The sequence below is a fragment of the Linepithema humile genome, chromosome 7, assembly GCF_040581485.1.
Source record: "Linepithema humile isolate Giens D197 chromosome 7, Lhum_UNIL_v1.0, whole genome shotgun sequence".
NCBI classification, from domain to species: domain Eukaryota; kingdom Metazoa; phylum Arthropoda; class Insecta; order Hymenoptera; family Formicidae; genus Linepithema; species Linepithema humile.
The window spans coordinates 15,491,439-15,511,494 of NC_090134.1; the positions used below are offsets into that span (position 1 = coordinate 15,491,439).

General features: G+C 30.7%; 3 protein-coding genes and 2 long non-coding RNA genes across 7 annotated transcripts; all 5 read right to left on the reverse strand.

Moving 5' to 3' along the window:
* Positions 1-420: 420 nt before the first annotated feature.
* On the reverse strand, positions 421-5,728 carry LOC136996915 (cytochrome P450 4C1-like). Of its 3 annotated transcripts, none has more exons than XM_067359562.1 (6): positions 5,587-5,728; positions 3,688-3,752; positions 3,276-3,344; positions 2,754-2,922; positions 1,510-1,689; positions 421-1,442 (listed from the first exon to the last, which is right to left on the reverse strand). In XM_067359562.1, exons 2-6 carry the CDS (start codon positions 3,733-3,735, stop codon positions 1,282-1,284), a joined length of 627 nt encoding a protein of 208 aa, XP_067215663.1. In that variant the 5' UTR covers positions 3,736-3,752; positions 5,587-5,728; the 3' UTR covers positions 421-1,281. The 3 variants fall into 3 exon arrangements, with proteins under 3 accessions (XP_067215663.1, XP_067215661.1, XP_067215664.1); XM_067359560.1 differs by having other exon boundaries at positions 3,688-3,794; positions 5,587-5,726; XM_067359563.1 differs by having other exon boundaries at positions 3,688-3,755; positions 5,587-5,720.
* Positions 5,729-8,727: 2,999 nt separating this feature from the next.
* Positions 8,728-9,183, reverse strand: LOC137001219 (uncharacterized). Its single transcript, XM_067359606.1, has one exon. It carries the CDS (start codon positions 9,181-9,183, stop codon positions 8,728-8,730), a length of 456 nt encoding a protein of 151 aa, XP_067215707.1.
* A 451-nt stretch (positions 9,184-9,634) lies between these two features.
* LOC137001188 (ATP-dependent DNA helicase pif1-like) lies at positions 9,635-11,069 on the reverse strand. The gene has a single exon (XM_067359558.1). The coding sequence runs from the start codon at positions 11,006-11,008 to the stop codon at positions 9,803-9,805; it is 1,206 nt and encodes a 401-aa protein (XP_067215659.1). The 5' UTR covers positions 11,009-11,069; the 3' UTR covers positions 9,635-9,802.
* A 3,605-nt stretch (positions 11,070-14,674) lies between these two features.
* Positions 14,675-15,762, reverse strand: LOC137001287 (uncharacterized). The gene is made up of 2 exons (XR_010891359.1): positions 15,630-15,762; positions 14,675-15,078 (listed from the first exon to the last, which is right to left on the reverse strand). It is a non-coding gene; the product is annotated as an uncharacterized lncRNA (long non-coding RNA).
* A 2,440-nt stretch (positions 15,763-18,202) lies between these two features.
* On the reverse strand, positions 18,203-19,736 carry LOC137001286 (uncharacterized). The gene is made up of 2 exons (XR_010891358.1): positions 18,456-19,736; positions 18,203-18,327 (listed from the first exon to the last, which is right to left on the reverse strand). It is a non-coding gene; the product is annotated as an uncharacterized lncRNA (long non-coding RNA).
* Positions 19,737-20,056: the final 320 nt, after the last annotated feature.

A 20,056-nucleotide genomic window follows, 5' to 3' on the forward strand; every position in this document is an offset into this window, starting at 1 on the left:
ATACACAACAAGCTGAGCGAAGGGATCGCTCATCAAGCATGCCTAGTATCATTTGTGAAATTTCAAGCGGTAATTCCTTGATAATATCGGTTTTTGTGTGATCATGCAAGAGGATAAGTTCCATAAGTCTTGCAAGTCTTGTAGGGTCCGCCATCGCCGATACAATACAATAGTGCTTGTTAGCTGTATTCCAAAGGTACGTTCCACTTGGCGATCGCAACGCTTGTGGAATCATTTTATCTTTGTTTTTCATCGAAAGTTAAAGAAAGATAGATAATGTTCACGAGCGTTGCGATCACCAAGTGGAACTCAGTCCAAATCATGTATAGTGAGCCCCCCCTCCCCCCACAGATCATGGCATAAAAGTGATGGAAAAACCTATGGCAAATTAGTGAGGGAAACAAGATCCAATCAAATGTTGTAAAGTAGGGGGGGGGGAGATAATATCTGATTGGACCTTTTTGGGGCTAGGTAAACACTATATATAGTTCAGTACACAGCTAAAGAGCATCATTCTTATTGCATCAGCGATGGAAGCTTTTAGACTATTCAGAGAACTCTCCGAGCTGGAAGATGAGATAAGAATGGATTTTATCACTCAATTACCGCTTGAAATTTCAAGCATGATATTACGTATGCTTGATGAGCGATCACTTTACACAGCTTCTTGTGTAACTTACAGTTGGAGAATGCGTTGCAGCTTTGCAATAAATCGTACTGCACGCACTCCACGCACTCCACGCACACCACGTACTCCACGCACACCACGTACTCCACGCACTCCACGCACTCCAAACACTCCACGCACTTCACGCACACCACGTACTCCACGTACTCCACGCATTTCACACATTCCATGCACTTCACACACACTTCACGCACACCACGTACTCCGCGCTCTCCACGCACTCCATGCATTAACTACCTAACATGCACTAACTACCTAACTACCTAAATGCAATTGATACATCGATTGCAGAAATAAATAGATATGATTGACTGATTGCATCAAAAAATTATTATTACAATTTATTGCTTTACATTTATTGTGGTTAGTATCTATAATAATGTACAACTTATCAAATTGAAAAGTGCTGTCAAGCTATAATTGTGAAAAAGCAAGTAACATATTGTAATGCTGAATAAAATATAAAATATTTATATTATTCATAACAATAAATGTATATAATACATGTAACAACTATGTTAATAATATTTCTATTGGTGCAACAAATTATTTGTTTACTTTTTTAAATTTTAATTAGCTATAAATGACTGCATTTATTTGATTGGAATAAATTTTACACGAATTGGATCCATAACTCGATTTACTATATCTACCTGGAATCGAAGATCTTTCAAATAATCAACAGGTTCCAAGTAAAAATTATGCACCAAAGTAGCTATTATAGTCTTTAACTCCATCATGGCAAATCGCTGACCTATTAACATCCATAAAAAATTAGAAATAATTTACATATTATAAGAAATTAATATTTCAAATATTACCTATACAACTTCTTGGTCCTGCACTGAAAGGTAAATAAGAAAAAGAATGACGATTTTGGCTATTTTCTGGTAAAAATCTGTCTGGATCAAAAATATCTGGATTTGGCCAAAAATCGGAATATCTCTGAATGAATTTAATGGGAATAAACAATAATGTTCCAGAAGGTACCATATATGATTCTGAAAATATCAGAGAACAAAGCACAATTTATTAGAATAATTAAAGAAAGATGTTTAGATGGTAAAGTAAACATTCTTATATAAATTGTTTTTAAATAGAAGTTCTTTCATGCAATAAATTACTAATTTCTTGAAATAATATTTTCGTTAGAAACAATATTAAATCACAAACTAGTCGGTTTATCAATATAAGAATATTTTTTGTATAGTTTTATGAAAATACAGGATGGCTCTACATAACGCTTTACAGTTCGATCTTGAAAACTATGCAATTTATTTTGAAAGTTCAGATCTTTAATTGTGTGAGTCTGAATAGCCTTTAAATTGAAATGGAAGTTAGTTTCCCAATCTCGGTTGCATAGATGGGGAGGGGATTAACGTTAAAATTTTGAATGGAAAATCTTATACAAAATTACGATATCAGATTCTATGAAAAAAAACAACATTTATTAGTTTTTATTAGTTAGTTTTATTCAAAATATTTTCAGAAACTTACTTTAAAAAATTATGTTTAAAGTTTCGACTTAACGCATGCATCGCTTATTCTCTTGAAATGCTATCAAATTTAAAAATATTTTATTAACTCAGATAAATAAATATTTATATATTATAAGTCCATGATGGGTATTTTGAACATTTAATAAATTAAATAAGTCAGAGTAGTGTTGATTTTGATTTCATAAGACTATTCCCAAGCGCTTCAAGTAGCTTTAAGTCGAAACTCAAACTGTCATATTTTTCTCAAAGAAATATCTGACAAAAAATATTTCGGATAAAATTAAGTTGTTGTCTTTCATAGGATCGAAAAATGTAATTTTGTTAGGGGTTTTTCACTAAAAATTTTAAAGTTAACTCTCGCCTCATCCACGCAACTGAGATTGGAAGATTGACTTCCATTCCAGTTTGAAGGCCCTTCAGAAATTCAAGAGCCTCCCCATACAATTCAAGAGCTGATTCTTTAAAATCGATCGTATAGTTTTCGAAATATCCAAAAAAGAGTTATGCGGGTCACCTTGTGTGTGTGTGTGTGTGTATATAAAAAATATTTTTTATTAATTACTCACGTATCTTTACATCTTCCGATGCAACTCGCAAAATAAAAGGAGCACTAGGGTACAATCTCAACGATTCTTTCAAACATCTTTCCAAGTATGACATATTGTTTAATGCTGTTATAGTAAGTTTTCCATTGTTCTCTAGCATCACTGCATTAACTTCACTTCTGACACGATCCTATGTTATTGAACAAATTTTTTATTTGGTTTGCATTTATATCATTTTCAACGAAATTATATATATATAATGCAACACACACATAATATACAACATATATCCTTTTATATTTAAATTATATTTAACAATTATATTTAAAAACAATTTTATTTTATTATAAATTAAAGCAGAATACTTGTGCACATAGTTATTCATTACAGTATAATCTTAACTATTTGTCAAATATTATCAGGAAAGACAAACAATATTAAATTTAACTAATTAAATATTTAGTTATTACAATTAATGAAGTGTTCACACACACACACACACACACTGTGTGTTTAAAAATCAATAATTTATATATGATATACCTGAATATTCTTGTGTTCAGCCAATAGTAATATTGTGAAACATAGAGACAATGATACTGTATCGTAACCCTGTAATGCAAAGAATTTAATTTATTCCTATACGTTATGTATTATATAAACTACATACATAAAAAAACTTAGTAAATAAAAAGCAAATTTAAATATTTTTAATATTGTTAGCTGTTTAAAGTGCTTTTTTCATATAATTTTTGAACATATTGCGTCCATATGAAACAAATGTTTCAAAAAATTAACAATTTCATATCAATTTTATTAACAATTATTAGTCAGAAAAATATTATTATTGTTTATTGTATCACATTAAAATAATTAAGGTAGGAATAATTATTTTATTAAGTAGCTCACATAAATGTGCATTGTCATATAAAGTAATTTGATTTCAGATATTTACCGCATACATGAAGGTATCAACTTCTTCTCTGATGTCTAAATCACTCATCTTATTATTATGGGATGCTGCTATCAAAAGATCCAACATAGTTAATCGCCTTTTTCTTACTGAGAAAGATTACACTACTTTAGTTTAATATATATTGTATTAATTTATTAAATTGATCAAATTTTTTCGAATTTTTCATAAGAATAAATGTACAATATCCAAAGAAGAATTTTGGGATCAACTCAATATATTGATTGGTGAAAAAGTCTTTTCGTTTTCTAGCGTTATGAGTTAAACAACAATTTCTCAATGATAACGAATTTATTAATCAGTGTTCGGTCGCCGACAGAGTTTAACATTGTCGGTTGCATGTAAATTTTTATATGCACTAGAACAATACAGGCGCGCGCTGCGCGCGCGCACTTATTATAGTAATTTAATAATTAAAAAATATAAATATTTTAATAAATTTTTTTTATTTTAAAAAACCGTCAAAATAACCTTCACTCTCAATCTATCAAACATATCTTCGCATATCCACTCTTGTTTACATTTTTTCAAGCTGTCAAATTGTACAGACGTATTCCCTGTTCAAAAAACGCATTTTTTTAAAAAGAGTGAAAAAAGAGTGAAAAAGTGAAAAAAGGAGAAGGAAAGGGTAAAAGAGAAAAGTAAAAAAAAGATAAGTAATAATTTTAAAAATTCTCATACTTATAGCGCGCACCACTTCCAGTACATGCTTTCCTCTCCGTGCACGCTGTTCTTTATGCTTCTTATTAATCCGAGTGTTTTTTTATGAGTACTTTTATGAATACTTTTTTACATTATTTAAAAATTAAAAAAAAATGAATTTTAACAAATATCATCTAGCAATTGCAAATATCTCTCAAAGTCGATCTTTCAAATGGAGATTATTGTTTGTATGAAGTTAAATCATCAATGTATTATTTGAAAGATCGACTTTGAGAGATATTTGCAATTGCTTTAAAATTTCAAGTACTTAATTACATTATTTAAAAATTAATAAATAAAGTGTTGAGGTTGTACGGGATTCAAAGAATGCACAGTATAAAGGATATAAAGTTTATTTAGCGCACACTGGTTGTACAGCGTGATGACACGGCGAGCTACACATGACACATACAGAAAGACCAACCCACAAGAGGGAGGACAGAACAGGAAAACCGGATGCATGCGCATGATGCTACCGCACACATTACGCGCCAGAATATAAAAACAAAAATAGAAACGCGCTATGTACTAAAGTAGAAGACAGGGCGCATTGATTAATTGAACCTTACATTCTAACACTCCTCCTATCAATGCGTCCAAAGGAAAAAAAAAAAAAAAAAAACATCATTACCTCTTAACTTTCTATTCTTATTTTAATCCTAACAACTTTACGCATTCTTCGTGCTTTGCTTTAGTCAAGGGTTTTGTTAATAGATCTGCTATCATTCTATCGGTAGGTAAGTAACTTAAATTAATTTCGCCTCTTTCTCTAATTTCTCGCGAAAAATGATATCTAATGTCGATATGTTTACTTCGACCATGAAATGTATGATTTTTATTTAACTCTATCGCGCTTTGATTATCGCAATACACTTTTGTTGCATCTGTTACACAAGACTTGAATCCCATATGTTCTAACAAACGTCTTAAGTATACTATTTCTTTACATACTTCCGATAAAGACATGTACTCAGCTTCCATCGTGGATAGTGCTACAGATTTTTGTTTCTTTGATTTCCAACTAATTGGGCCATTAGCCATTATAACTACGTTACCACTACATGACTTACGATCTTCTACATCACCGGCCCAATCCGAATCTACATAAGCTTGCATTCTTTTACAGTCTTTAGCATATGTTATGCCGTAATCGATAGTATGTTGCAAATACCGTATTACCCTTTTTGCAAGTTTCCAATGAACCTCCTCGGGATCCGTGCAGAAACGACTTAACGCATTGACAGCAAACGCTAGATCCGGACGCGTTGCGTTAGCCAAATAGATTAAGCTTCCTATTAATTCTCTGTAAGGTCTACGTTTCATATTCAATCTCTCTTCTTCTGTGCTTGGTTCCAACCTTCTTACAAGCTTTTGGTTTGCTTCAAGTGGAGTCGATATTGGTTTACAATTTTCCATTTTAAACCTTTGTAGTATATCTGTAATATATCTCTGTTGTGTTAACTTTATTTTTCCTGTGTGCCCATCCCTTTCTATGTTTATTCCGAGAATGTCATTTACAGGACCTAAATCATTCATCTGAAACTTGTTACTTAAAGTATCCTTTAGCTTTTGTAATTCATGCATGTCTTTTGATGCCACAAGTAAGTCATCTACGTAAACTATTATTATTACTCTATTATTCTTATTAGTACTTACATAGACGCAAGGATCCACATCATTATTTAACATGTTTATACTTCTAAAATAAGTATCTAGTTTTTCATACCAACATCGACCTGCCTGTTTTAAGCCGTAGAGTGGTCTTTTCAAGAGACAGACTTTCTCCTCCTGTCCTTGGACTTCAAAAGCTTCAGGTTGCATCATATAGACTTCGTCCGGCAAGTCACCTTGTATATAAGCAGTCTTGACATCCATTTGATGCACATGCATCTCTTCTTGAACACATCCGGCGAGAAAAGCGCGTATTGTCTCATATCTTGCTACAGGTGCGAATACCTCTTCGTAGTCTACGCCGTGTTTTTGTTCACAGCCACGTACCACTAAGCGTGCCTTATACTTATCTATTGACCCATCTTGTTTCCTTTTTATTTTAAATACCCATCGATTGGACAGTACTTTCTTCCCTTTGGGTCGTGTTACGAGCTCCCATGTTTTGTACTTCATGAGGGAGTCATATTCTAATTGCATAGCATCTAGTCATGCTTGTTTGTCGATTCTGTTTTCTATTTCTTCTATATTAGATGGCTCAGCTGATGATCCTTCATTGTGTCTCATTTCATGATATAATTTTCTTGGTCTACCCCTTTTTCCAGTTTTCAATATTTTTGGTCGGCCAGGACCTCTTCTTGAAATTTTCGGAGTATCTATTTGTTCTTCATTCGTCTCCTCTTCATTTTCTTCGCTTGATTCTTGTTCGGAATCCATGTTTTCGCCTATTTCTTCGTTTGTTTCGTGAACGGTAGATGGATCCACTGGCTTGGTACTGGGCAATTCCATTGACTGGTGCCAATCTGGATTTAGGAGGACCCTGAAATTTTTCTCCAAACTACTTACTTCACCTTCCAAGTCTTCAGTGAATCTCACATCACGGCTTTTTATTATCGTGTTTGTATGAGGATTCCACAATCTATAGGCCTTGGACTCCTGTGAATAACCAACCAGTATATACTCCTTTCCTTTTGGGTTAAACTTACCTCTAAAGGATTTCTTTTCGAGCGCTATGACCTTGCTGCCAAATATACGCATAAAACCTACGTATGGTTTTTCATTCGACCAGGCTTCTATGGGTGTTGAATGTTCTAATACCTTTGTTGGGCATCTATTACGGATATAAGCCGCAGTGTTGACGGCCTCACCCCACAGACTATTGGGAACTCCAGACTGTAATAACATGCAGCGTGCCATTTCTACCAAGGTTCTGTTAGCACGCTCAGCGATACCGTTTTGTTGAGGACAGTATTCGACGCTCAGTTGTCTCTTGATCCCTTCTTCTTCAAGAAAGTTACTAAATTCTTTGGATAAATATTCTTTCGCGTTATCTGTACGAATTTTCTTTATTTTGCAACCGGTTTCTTTTTCAGCGCGCCTTTTGTAAGCCTTAAAGGCTGTTATAACGTCTGAACGTTTTTTCAACATCACGACTTCTACATGTCTAGACATGTCGTCGATAAATGTTACAAAGTACCTTGCTCCACCTAATGAAGGGACGTTCATGGGACCGCATATGTCGGAATGTACTAGCCCGAGTCTTTCTTTTTCCCTCTTAGTTGAACTTTTATAAGGAAGTTGGTGAATTTTACATTTGTTACAAACTTCGCAATTAATTTCTGTGGAATTACCTTTCATATTTAGGCCAATTACCATCTCCTGAGACTGTAACCTTTTTAGATCTCTTAGATTTAGGTGGCCAAACCTTTGGTGCCAGCGTAGAAGATTATTATTTCCGACATCACGCGCAGCCAGGGCCCCCGATTGTACAGCTTCATCTACAACATACAACTGCCCCTGTCTTTTTGCAATTAACGCCGTAGAACCATCGTGTCAATTTACGAACGCGCATTTCTTATTAAATGTCACCGTGTAGCCATTGTCGGTCATACGAGATACTGACAATAAGTTACTTCTAAATTGTGGCACTAGCATCGCGCCTTTTAACTTAATGTCGTTCATCTTACTGTTCCCTAATCTCACTTTCATTCTTACGTCACCACTACCGCCGGATTCAACAAAATGTTCTGTAGCGGTGTAGACGTCACACCTCTCATCTGCATTTAATTCATGGAATTTTTCCTTGTTGTGACACATATGGTTTGTCGCACCACTGTCTAGGCACCACTGCGTTGACTTTTGTGGTCCGCTATATTGGGCACATGCAAACATTGCATCTTGTGTGTTATTTCCTGTATGACGTTTTGATTTGCTCTTACAGTCTATCGATTTATGTTCGATCTTGTTGCACTTATAGCACTTTCCCGTAAACTTGTAGTTTTTCGTGTATTTCGTATGTGTGTCTTTTGCATTTTTGACGGATCCTTTATTACTTGCCATTAATGCGTTGTTTTCTGAGTCATGATTTTTACAATCATCTTGATCGATGCGTCGCGCTTCCTCTTCAATAAGCTTTGTTTTAAGGAAATCAATCGTCGGTATGTTATCTCGTGACTCCATGGCAACACAAAAGTTCTCGTAATCGGGTGGTAATGAGTTCAGCATTATGGCCGGTATTCATAGTCCGTTCTTATATTCAAGATCGTTTTAAGTACAAACTTATATTCGCTCTCTTTGTCAGACACAATCTATGTGTGACAAAGAGAGCGAATATAAGTCCGTGCTTAAGACGATTTTGAATATAAGAACGGACTATGAATACCGCCCTATGATTGATATTAGTTCTTCTGGTAACTTTATTCCAGCGTCTTCTAATTGTTCTACTTTATCGACAAAACTATTCACGTATTCCATCATGCTTTGTCCTTGTCCTTTCTTCATACGATATAAATGCTTATATAGAACGGATTTCCTTACCGGACCTCTGGATTCGTATATGTTTGTTAATTTTTCCCATGCCTCATGCGACGTTGTTGCCTTTTTAACGTGATTTAATTGATTCTTCGAAATGCTCAATAGTATTAACGCCAGCGCTTTTTCATCCTTCGATGTCCAAACATCACTGTTTTCGGGCGTGCGAATTTCGGTTCCACTGGTGTATTTCCATAATTCGTTGCATACGAGTACACTTTTTATTTGAATTTTCCACGACTCGTAATTAGTATCGTTCAATTTTTCAATGTTTTGCGTTCCAATGACGACCGACATGATGATTTCTTCTAGAGGTTATTTTTACAGAACAACGAGACTTAGAACACGCACTCGATTTTTACTTTTCTGCGCCCTGGGCCCATAACCTGTTGAGGTTGTACGGGATTCAAAGAATGCACAGTATAAAGGATATAAAGTTTATTTAGCGCACACTGGTTGTACAGCGTGATGACACGGCGAGCTACACATGACACATACAGAAAGACCAACCCACAAGAGGGAGGACAGAACAGGAAAACCGGATGCATGCGCATGATGCTACCGCACACATTACGCGCCAGAATATAAAAACAAAAATAGAAACGCGCTATGTACTAAAGTAGAAGACAGGGCGCATTGATTAATTGAACCTTACATTCTAACATAAAGAAATTAATAAATATATCCAGCGAACTCCAGAGCAATAATTAATACATTTAGCGCCATATATATCCATTTATACATATAAAAAAAAGTAAAACTTTAGTTTGCTTCGAGAAACTAAATAACCGATGGTTCCAATGTCATCAAAATCGACGTATAATATTTGCAATTGCTGGATGATATTTGTTAATTACATAATTAACTATAACATACATCTTTAAATACAGCTTTCAATTTAATATATATTTTTATTTCACATATATATTTCTTTATATACATAATTTTTAACGTGTCTATTATCTCGTTGATTACCAAGAAAAACTTTTAATGCTTGCCAAGAACGAACTCTTGAGAAAGCAACATATAATTGCCCATGATTAAAAACATCTTTGCGAAGATCTATTCCTACTCTATCAAACGTTTGCCCTTGTGATTTATTAATTGTCATAGCAAATGCTAATTTTACTGGAAACTGTCTTCTTGAAAAGGTAAAAGGATATATATTTTCGCAATATAATGTTATACGATTTAAAAAAACGATATCTCCTGCCTTATCACCCGTTAAGATTTTACATTTCAATAAATGATCTGTAAGTTCTATAATCATTAATCTAGTACCATTACAAAGACCTTCATTGATACTAAGATTTCTAATCAACATAATAATGCAATTTGGCTTTAAACGTAATTCATAAGGAGGAAGACATGATGGAGATAAACTGTTTAAATATTCTGGTAACAAAGCTTCACCAATATCGCCATTATCATCACAATTCATAGTACTATCAACACTTGTATAAATTCGTTCATTAGTTATATCTAATAATTCAACAACTTTTTTATTAATTTCATCTACGTCAGTATTTCTTGCAGAAAGTATAGCACATTTAGCCATTTTGGTAAATTCCTTTTTCCGTATTAAATCGCCATATATATCTTCTACAATATCAGCATTAATAGGTGCTATACAACATTCAGGAATTTGTATGTTATCATTAGAATCATTCAATATGCCATCTCCCATATCTAAAAGAAATTTTGCAAATTCAATTTCTTCTGGAAGAACTCTCATATTTTGTGTTAAAGAATAATTTACAAAATGTTTCCAAATAGCACTAAATTTAATAGAAAGATTTACAATTTCATTTCGAGTACCATGTACTTTTATAGGCAGAAGTTGTCTAAAATCACCACCTAATAAAACAATTTTTCCACCGAAAGGTAAATTATTGTTCATAATATCACGCAATGTTCGATCCATAATTTCTAAAGCATATCGTGGTGACATTGGTGCTTCATCCCAGATAAAAATATCTGTATTTTTCAAATATTGAGCTTCCTTTGATTGGATTTTAATAGCAGATGTTGAATCAGCAAATAATGGAACCGGCAATCCAAATGTCTTATGAACTGTTTTTCCAGCAGGTAATAATGTCGCTGCAATACCCGTAAAAGCCATTGCACACACGTGTTTGTTTCTAATTTTTGCTAAATGATAAATAGTTGTATATATAAATGTTTTACCTGATTCACTTGGACCATCAATATAAAAACAATAATTATTATTATAAATATTGTTATCTAATTTATTTAACACAAGATCAACTATTTCTTTTTGTTTATCATTTAATTGTTTATATTGTTTGGTACCTATTTCCATAACTTGTTCAAATATCACATAATCATTCTCTTCGTTTAACAACTCAGTTTCTAATAATTGCTCCATTTGTGGAAAATCAGCAAGACTTTTGCCTTCAGTACAAAGCATATTATTGATTTGTATATATGCTTTCTTCTGTCCTTGTAACATACCAAAATGTCGAACATAATCCTCCGACAAAGCTGTTTTAAAGTTATCCCATAATTCTTCAGGATGTAATGGCTGACAATGTAATAATATTCGTACAAATAATTTACGAAGTTGTCGTGGCATCATCCATCCAACAGCTTCATTCATAGCTCGATTCCATTCATCATCATCTTCGATTAAACCTAAAGCCAAACATGCTGCCGTAAATGATTGACATAATTCTCCATTTACAGTTCTTAAATTATTAAAACTTGTAGCCCCCTTTATTGTAAGTAATAATAATCGTAAATGAAATAATTCTGTTTGAGATGGACTAACAGAATACATTCGTCCTATGCAATTATAGTGACTTTTGCGTTTAACCCAGTGTGACACATTTCTATCATTAATTTTCTCTTTTTTAAATGTATAATAGCGTGGAATTTCAATATATAAATATTGTCTTGCTTCTTCATCACGCAAATTTAATGAAAAATAATCGATTAACATAGTAACCTGGCTTAATGCAGAAGTTATTGTGTCTTCATTAGATTCATTTTCAATTATAATATTTTGTTCGTTAGGAAGATGGACTGGTAAACGCATTATAGTATGGCTTTTATCTTGTAACTTCTTACCAAGGATACGCCAACAGGCTTCTACAGGTCCAACATAACGAGTTTCGATATAATTGTGTATCTCATCATGATCAATAATTACATTTTCTGTTATTGGTTCAATGGTTATAGCAGCAACATCGTGCCCTTTATAAATATATTTATATAGATATTTAACCGATTTGATACTTGAAACTACTTCAACATTAATATGACAATTAAATATAATCGATAAAGTAGGACAATATGGAACAACATAACGATTATCAACTATATATAACCACCAGGACGTTTAAAATTTTTACCATTATTTCGTCGACAATAATAGGGATAAGCATCTTCATCCATTTTAGTCTCTTCAAAATAAGATTTCGGATAATGTTTCGAACATTTACCATCTACCAGACACCAATCACCACAAGGTCCATGAATCATATGCTTCATAACTATATCATGTAAAATACGATTGTCAGATGGATCAGGAATTTCAGCAGAAATATATTTGTCAACAATCTGTGGAGTTGTTATTTTAAAATTATATTTTAAAGTAATCAACATATGAACATGAGGCAAACCACGTTTTTGAAATTCAATAACATACACAAACGCTGCTACTTCACCAAAAAATTTTTGCTTAACAATCAAGTCAATTAAATAATTTTTTTTAATGTTAAAAACGCGAGCACAAATGTCAGGTCTATCAGAAGCTTGCTGACCAGGCAAAAGATTTTCTTCAATTTCACGCCATTTTGGATTACAAGTCATTGTAATGAAAAGATCTGGTTTTCCAAATTTACTAACAATTGCCATTGCATCTTGATAATTTTGCATCATATTACGTGGTGATCCAATAAATGTGGAAGGAAGTATTACCATTTTGCCAATACGTCCATTTAAATGATTTGCCATAGTTTGTATATAATCTCTTAAACCTTGATATGTTTCAGAACGTAGTTCTTTTTGATGAGTTTTGCAATAATCAATTCTATCCTTTTCCATTTTTACATAACTATCCACAAGCCATTGTTGAAATAAGCGACGACCTAATATAAAAACATTAAATTCATCACGAATAGCCATACGATATTTAATATATTGTCCTCTTGTTATTCGTTTATTGCTATTTAATTTTGTTAAATCACGATGCCAACCTTGAGTGCCATATAGATAAAATAATGGATATATCCATGGTTCAACATTTGGATCCATAATACTTACTTTTTGCAAAATTTTAGTATTTTTATTACGTATTGTAACATATGATTCTGGAATTTCTCCATCAGCAGTAGTACGAAAAACAGCTGCAACTTCATTAGTTCTTTGAGCATTATATCGACGTCGATCCATACCTGATCTTAAAGTAAATGATAATTGTAATCCTGGTAACAAATCACCAGATTCCATTTCCAAACGTCGTTGATTTTCTAATTCTTCACCCATCATTTGATAAGATTGAGCAAATACATTAGATCTCCGCATTATATGTTCAAGGTTTTGAACAATTTCAAAATCTAAACACGAATTTTGATTAAGACGATGATCGATCGCTTCATTTAAATCCACAATAAAAAGTTGCCCGTAAGAAGGACTTTCATTTTGCGCAGCATATAACGCTGTATTAATTTGATAATAAATCTGTCCTTGTATTTTAAAACAGTACGGACCAGGTCGTCTATTTTGAAAATTAATTAAATTGGCATTAAATGATGCAAATGAAAATGAACTGTTATAACTGCGAATATGTTTAAAAAAATCATTAGATTTTACATGACTACCATCAAATAAATTATGAATAAATTGAGGAAATTCAGGCAATGGTTGCAAATATACTGCGCCATGATTGCAACAATCGTGAAATGAATTGCCTTTATTAGATATTTTTTCGGCTGCAAAATATTTTGCATTGCAATGAACACAAGACACATCCATAGAACCAATATAGTATTCATTTATGTCGTCAATTAATATTGTATTATTAATATTTAAACAAGGTTGTTGTTTTTTCTGTGATCGATAATGAGATAGATATTCTGCATAACTTTTTTTTTGCTGATTTAATGATATAGTATTTCCAGGATCTCCTTCAATTATTTCTTCATTTATTTCTATTATGCGATTAGTATGTATGTTATCAGTGCAACTAATTTGTTTGTTTATTAGTGTAATATCTAAAGAATGTTCTTTGTTCAGTTCTGTTATATGATTATCATGTATTGTACCAGTAACATTTATAGCATATTTTCTATAATCAATTGTTTTTAATTTATTTTTTATTTCTTTAGCAACTGAATAACGACGATGTTGATTTTCTGCAATTCTTTCACGACATTGTCGTTGAAATTCAAGTTCTTCGTTTAAAGTACGCTCTTTCTTACGTTTCGGCATTTGACAAAAATATAAGTATACACTATATTAATTTTATAATATACTTATATTATTTATATTATATTATATATATTTATATAATTACATTAATTATAAAATTCTATTTATTAAATTTAAACAAATATGTTATCAAAATTTAGTTTGTTTTATTCTTTTAATTGTTAGTATACAATAAAAATTATATATAAAGAATTTTTTTAATGCATGCAAATATGTAGGAAAATGATAAATATCAACATTATTATCATCATAGTTATCATCATTGTTATCATCATCATTATTATCATCATTATTATCATCATCATCATCATCATTATCATCATCATCATCATCATCATCATCATCATCATCATCATCATCATCATCATAATTATCATCATAATCTTTATCATCAATTATCATTCATTAAGATTAACATTATATTTATTATCAATTACACATATAATAGATTACACATAAAATAAATTACAACACAATAATTAATAATATAAATATAACTGTAATAAAATATTAACTAAGTGTTTAAAATTACTATTTATATACAACGTAATTATATATTACAACACAATATAATTAAACATTTTAATATAATAATAATAATTATATTCAACTAATTAGTAATATTATAATATGAATAGATATTCTTCTCTTCTCCTTTTTTCTTGTTTTCCCTTTTTCTTTTTCTGTCTCTCTATTGTTTATATTTATTAATTTTTTCTAGAACTTCACTCAAAGTACCTGAAACAAAAGAAATAATAAATATTAATATATTTATATTTATTTTAAAAATATAAAAAATTATTATACACTACTCAAAAAAAGTAATATAAGACTAATATAAGTACTATATGACTTTGAGAGATATTTGCAATTGCTGGATGATATTTGTTAAAATTTATTTCTTCAAAATTTTTAAATAATGTAATTAAATACTTGAAATTTTAAAGAAAATTTTAACAAATATCATCGAGCAATTGCAAATATCTCTCAAAGTCAATCTCTCAAATGGAGATTGTTGTTTGTATGAAATTAAATCATCAATGTATTCTAATTTCATACAAATAAAAATCTTTATTTGAGAGATCGACTTTGAAAGATATTTGCAATTGCTCGATGATATTTGTTAAAATTTTCTTTAAAATTTCAAGTACTTAATTACATTATTTAAAAATTTTGAAGAAATGAATTTTAACAAATAAAATTTTTAAATAATGTACTTATAAATAATAACAAAATTTTTAAATAATGTACTTATAAATAATAACAAAAAAATATATATATATACATACTTTTTCTTTTCCTTTTTCTGCTTATTTCTTCTTTATATTTCTTTTTTTCTGTTGTTCCACTTTTAGTTTATTCCTCACTCTCTCTCTCTCTCTCTCTCTCTCTCTCTTGTCGTTTTTTTATCCTTCAATAAAATTTAAGAAATTAATATATATTTATAGTGTAAGTATAAGCTGTATTATAATGAATATTTAATTATATATATATTTCGGTGAAGCATAAAAAAAAAAATCAGTTTATATATATATATATATATGTATTTCTTTAAAATTTTTAATAATGTAATTAAGTACTTGAAATTTTAAAGAAATAAATTTTAACAAATATCATGGAGCAATTGCAAATATCTCTCTAAGTCGATCTCTCAAATGGAGATTGTTATTTGTATGAAATTAAATCATCAATGTACTTTAATTTCATACAAATAACAATCTACATTTGAGAGATCGACTTTGAAAGATATTCGCAATTGCTCGATGATATCTGTTAAAATTAATTTCTCTAAAATTTTTAAATAATGTACGTATACATAATAACAAAAAGATAGCAAATAATTTCAACATTAATGATTTTGTGCTTTGACTTATGTATCATATTTTTTTTTACATTGCCTGGATAACTTAATATTAAGCTAATAATTATAATTTGATACTCTATTTACTATTTTAATGCTGAAACCGTTTTAATATTAAGCTATCCAGCCAATGTAAAAAAAAAATGTTATACATAAATCAAAGCACAAAATCGTTAATGCTGAAATTATTTGCTATCTTCTTGTTATTATTTATACATTTTTTTTTTACATTGGCTGGATAACTTAATATTAAAACGGTTACAACATTAAAATATTATAATATTATAATGTAATTAAGTACTTGAAATTTTAAAGAAATGAATTTTAACAAATATCATCGAGCAATTGCAAATATCTCTCAAAGTCAATCTCTCAAATAAAGATTCTTATATGAAATTAAATCATCAATGTATTTTAATTTTATACAAATAAGAATCTTCATTTGAAAGATCGACTTTGAGAGATATTTGCAATTGTTCGATGATATTTGTTAAAATTCATTTCTTTAAAATTTCAAGTACTTAATTACATTATTTAAAAATTTTAAAGAAATAAATTTTAACGAATCATTCAGCAATGTCAAATATCTCTCAAAGTCGATCTCTCAAATGGAGATTGTTATTTGTATAAAATTACATCATCAATGTACTTTAATTTCATCGCTTTGACTTATGTATAATATTTTTTTTTACATTATTTTTTACATTTTTTACACTTATTTATTTATTTATATACATACTTTTTTTTTCCTTTTTCTGCTTATTTCTTCTTTATATTTCTTTTTTTTTGTTGTTCCACTTTTATTTTATTCCTCTCTCTCTCTCTCTCTCTCTCTCTCTCTCTCTCTCTCTCTCTCTCTCTTGTCGTTTTTTTATCCTTTAATAAAATTTAAGAAATTAATATATATTTATAGTGTAAGTATAAGCTGTATTATAATGAATATTTAATTATATATATATATTCCGGTGAAGCATCCAGAAAGAAAGTCAGTTTATATATATATATATATATATATTTCTTAAAAATTTTTAAATAATGTAATTAAGTACTTGAAATTTTAAAGAAATGAATTTTAACAAATATCATCGAGCAATTGCAAATATCTCTCTAAGTCGATCTCTCAAATGGAGATTGTTATTTGTATAAAATTAAATTATCAATGTACTTTAATTTTATACAAATAACAATTTCCATTTGAGAGATCGACTTTGAAAGATATTCGCAATTGCTCGATGATATCTGTTAAAATTAATTTCTCTAAAATTTTTAAATAATGTACGTATAAATAATAACAAAAAGATAATAGCAAATAATTTTAGCATTAATGATTTTGTGCATTGACTTATGTATAATATTTTTCTTTACATTGCCTGGATAACTTAATATCGAGATAATAATTATAATTTGATACTCTATTTACTATTTTAATGCTGAAACCGTTTTAATATTAAGCAATCCAGTCAATGTAAAAAAAAATATTATACATAAATCAAAGCACAAAATCGTTAATGCTGAAATTATTTGCTATCTTCTTGTTATTATTTATACGTACATTATTTAAAATGTTTAGAGAAATTAATTTTAACAGATATCATCGAGCAATTGCAAATATCTTTCAAAATCGATCTCTCAAATAAAGATTTTTATTTGTATGAAATTAAAATACATTGATGATTTAATTTCATACAAACAACAATCTCCATTTGAAAGATCGACTTTGAGAGATATTTGCAATTGCTAGATAATATTTGTTAAAATTCATTTCTTTAAAATTTGTAAATAATGTAATTAAATACTTGCAATTTTAAAGAAATGAATTTTAACAAATATCATCAAGCAATTGCAGATATCTCTCAAAGTCGATCTCTCAAATGGAGATTGTTATTTGTATAAAATTAAATCATCAATGTACTTTAATTTCATTGATTTGACTCATGTATAATATTTTTTTTTACATTATTTTTTAAATTTTTTACATTTATTTATTTATTTATATACATACTTTTTCTAAACGGTTTTTCCTTTTTCTGCTTATTTCTTCTTAATATTTCTTTTTTTTTGTTGTTCTACTTTTATTTTGTTCCTCTCTCTCTCTCTCTCTCTCTCTCTCTTGTCGTTTTTTTATCCTTCAATAAAATTTAAGAAATTAATATCTATTTATATTGTAAGTATAAGCTGTATTATAATGAATATTTAATTATATATATATTCCGGTGAAACATCCAAAAAAAAAAGTCAATTTATATACACTCACCCGAAAAAAAAGCGGTACACTGAAAATGTGGGAAAAATTCATCAAATTTCAACTGACGATAACTTCGTAAATAATAAAGATAGAAAGTTCTATAAAATATGGAAATGAAGCTAAAAATCTCTACTTTAAGAATCAATTTATTTCAATGTTGCAAAATAAATTTATTGAAAATGGCGGATGACAAAGCGCGAGCATGCAAAATTGAAAAATAATGGTTCGAGTTTGCGACGGTGCACGGTATAAACAAAAAATTGTAGCTTATTGGGATCAAAAGCGTACGAAAGTACAGAGTCTCCTCTTTAAAATGCTTTTTTATGCATCTCGATACGATGATTTTTCGCCGAGAGATTCGCATTTGAAGAAAAAGGCAGATTCTTACTTCTAGGCCTCTCACTTACAGTACAGTCTGCAAATCGTTCTCCAACGCGACGGTATACTCGTTCTCGTCCGTCTGAAGAATACAGACAAAAACGAGATTCGTCGCTAAAAAGAACGGTACTCCATTCTGCATATGTCCAGCCTGCATGCTCGACAGCAAAATTGAGTCGAGTTACGCGATGGCGACGCATAAGCGAAGGTACATTTGCTGGCCTGCGCGGAAAAAGACCGTGTTCCGCTAATCTGTTTCGAATAGTGTCAACGGATACATTACATTCGCGGACATCTCTTAAATTGTTTCGAATTTGAACAGCCGTTCGATGTCTGTCTCTTAATGAATTTAAAACAATAAATCGGTCATCGTTTTCATTCGTACAACGAGGACGTCCCGAACCAGGTCTTCTTTGGACAGAATTAGTCTCCAAGTACCTAGCATAAGCACGTTGCACGATTGACACTGATAAATCAAGTGCCTCAGCAACGTACCTTCGACTTCTCCCATCTTCAATTAACGCTACAACTTGAGCAGCTTTTTCAGGACTTATCGTCGCCATAATTGACCAATAATTTCAATGCGAAAAGATTAATTATTGTTTACTTTGACGAAGTCGTACGAATAAGTAACGCGTCTCGAAAGAAAAAGATCAAGAGAAATCAAGCACTCTTCTCGCAATGTGCGGTCGAGCATAAACAAAAAGTCAGGGCGAAGAAATCACAAAAGATCTGCAGACATCTCCTTCGGATGCAAAACAATTGATTGAAAAATAATGGTTCGAGTTTGCGACGGTGCACGGTATAAACAAAAAATTGTAGCTTATTGGGATCAAAAGCGTACGAAAGTACAGAGTCTCCTCTTTAAAATGCTTTTTTATGCATCTCGATACGATGATTTTTCGCTGAGAGATTCGCATTTGAAGTAAGAATCTGCCTTTTTCTTCAAATGCGAATCTCTCGGCGAAAAATCATCGTATCGAGATGCATAAAAAAGCATTTTAAAGAGGAGACTCTGTACTTTCGTACGCTTTTGATCCCAATAAGCTACAATTTTTTGTTTATACCGTGCACCGTCGCAAACTCGAACCATTATTTTTCAATTTTGCATGCTCGCGCTTTGTCATCCGCCATTTTCAATAAATTTATTTTGCAACATTGAAATAAATTGATTCTTAAAGTAGAGATTTTTAGCTTCATTTCCATATTTTATAGAACTTTCTATCTTTATT

Excerpts from the sequence above, each read along its gene's own strand:
- LOC136996915 (XM_067359560.1), bottom strand. The coding sequence starts at position 3,774 with ATGTTGGATCTTTTGATAGCAGCATCCCATAATAATAAGATGAGTGAT. Across the intron at positions 3,345-3,687 it reads TTGATACCTTCATGTATGCG|GGTTACGATACAGTATCATT; the intron begins GTAAATATCTGA and ends TTTGCATTACAG. Across the intron at positions 2,923-3,275 it reads CTGAACACAAGAATATTCAG|GATCGTGTCAGAAGTGAAGT; the intron begins GTATATCATATA and ends TCAATAACATAG.
- LOC137001219 (XM_067359606.1), bottom strand. The coding sequence starts at position 9,183 with ATGTCGGTCGTCATTGGAACGCAAAACATTGAAAAATTGAACGATACT.
- LOC137001188 (XM_067359558.1), bottom strand. The coding sequence starts at position 11,008 with ATGGCTTTTACGGGTATTGCAGCGACATTATTACCTGCTGGAAAAACA.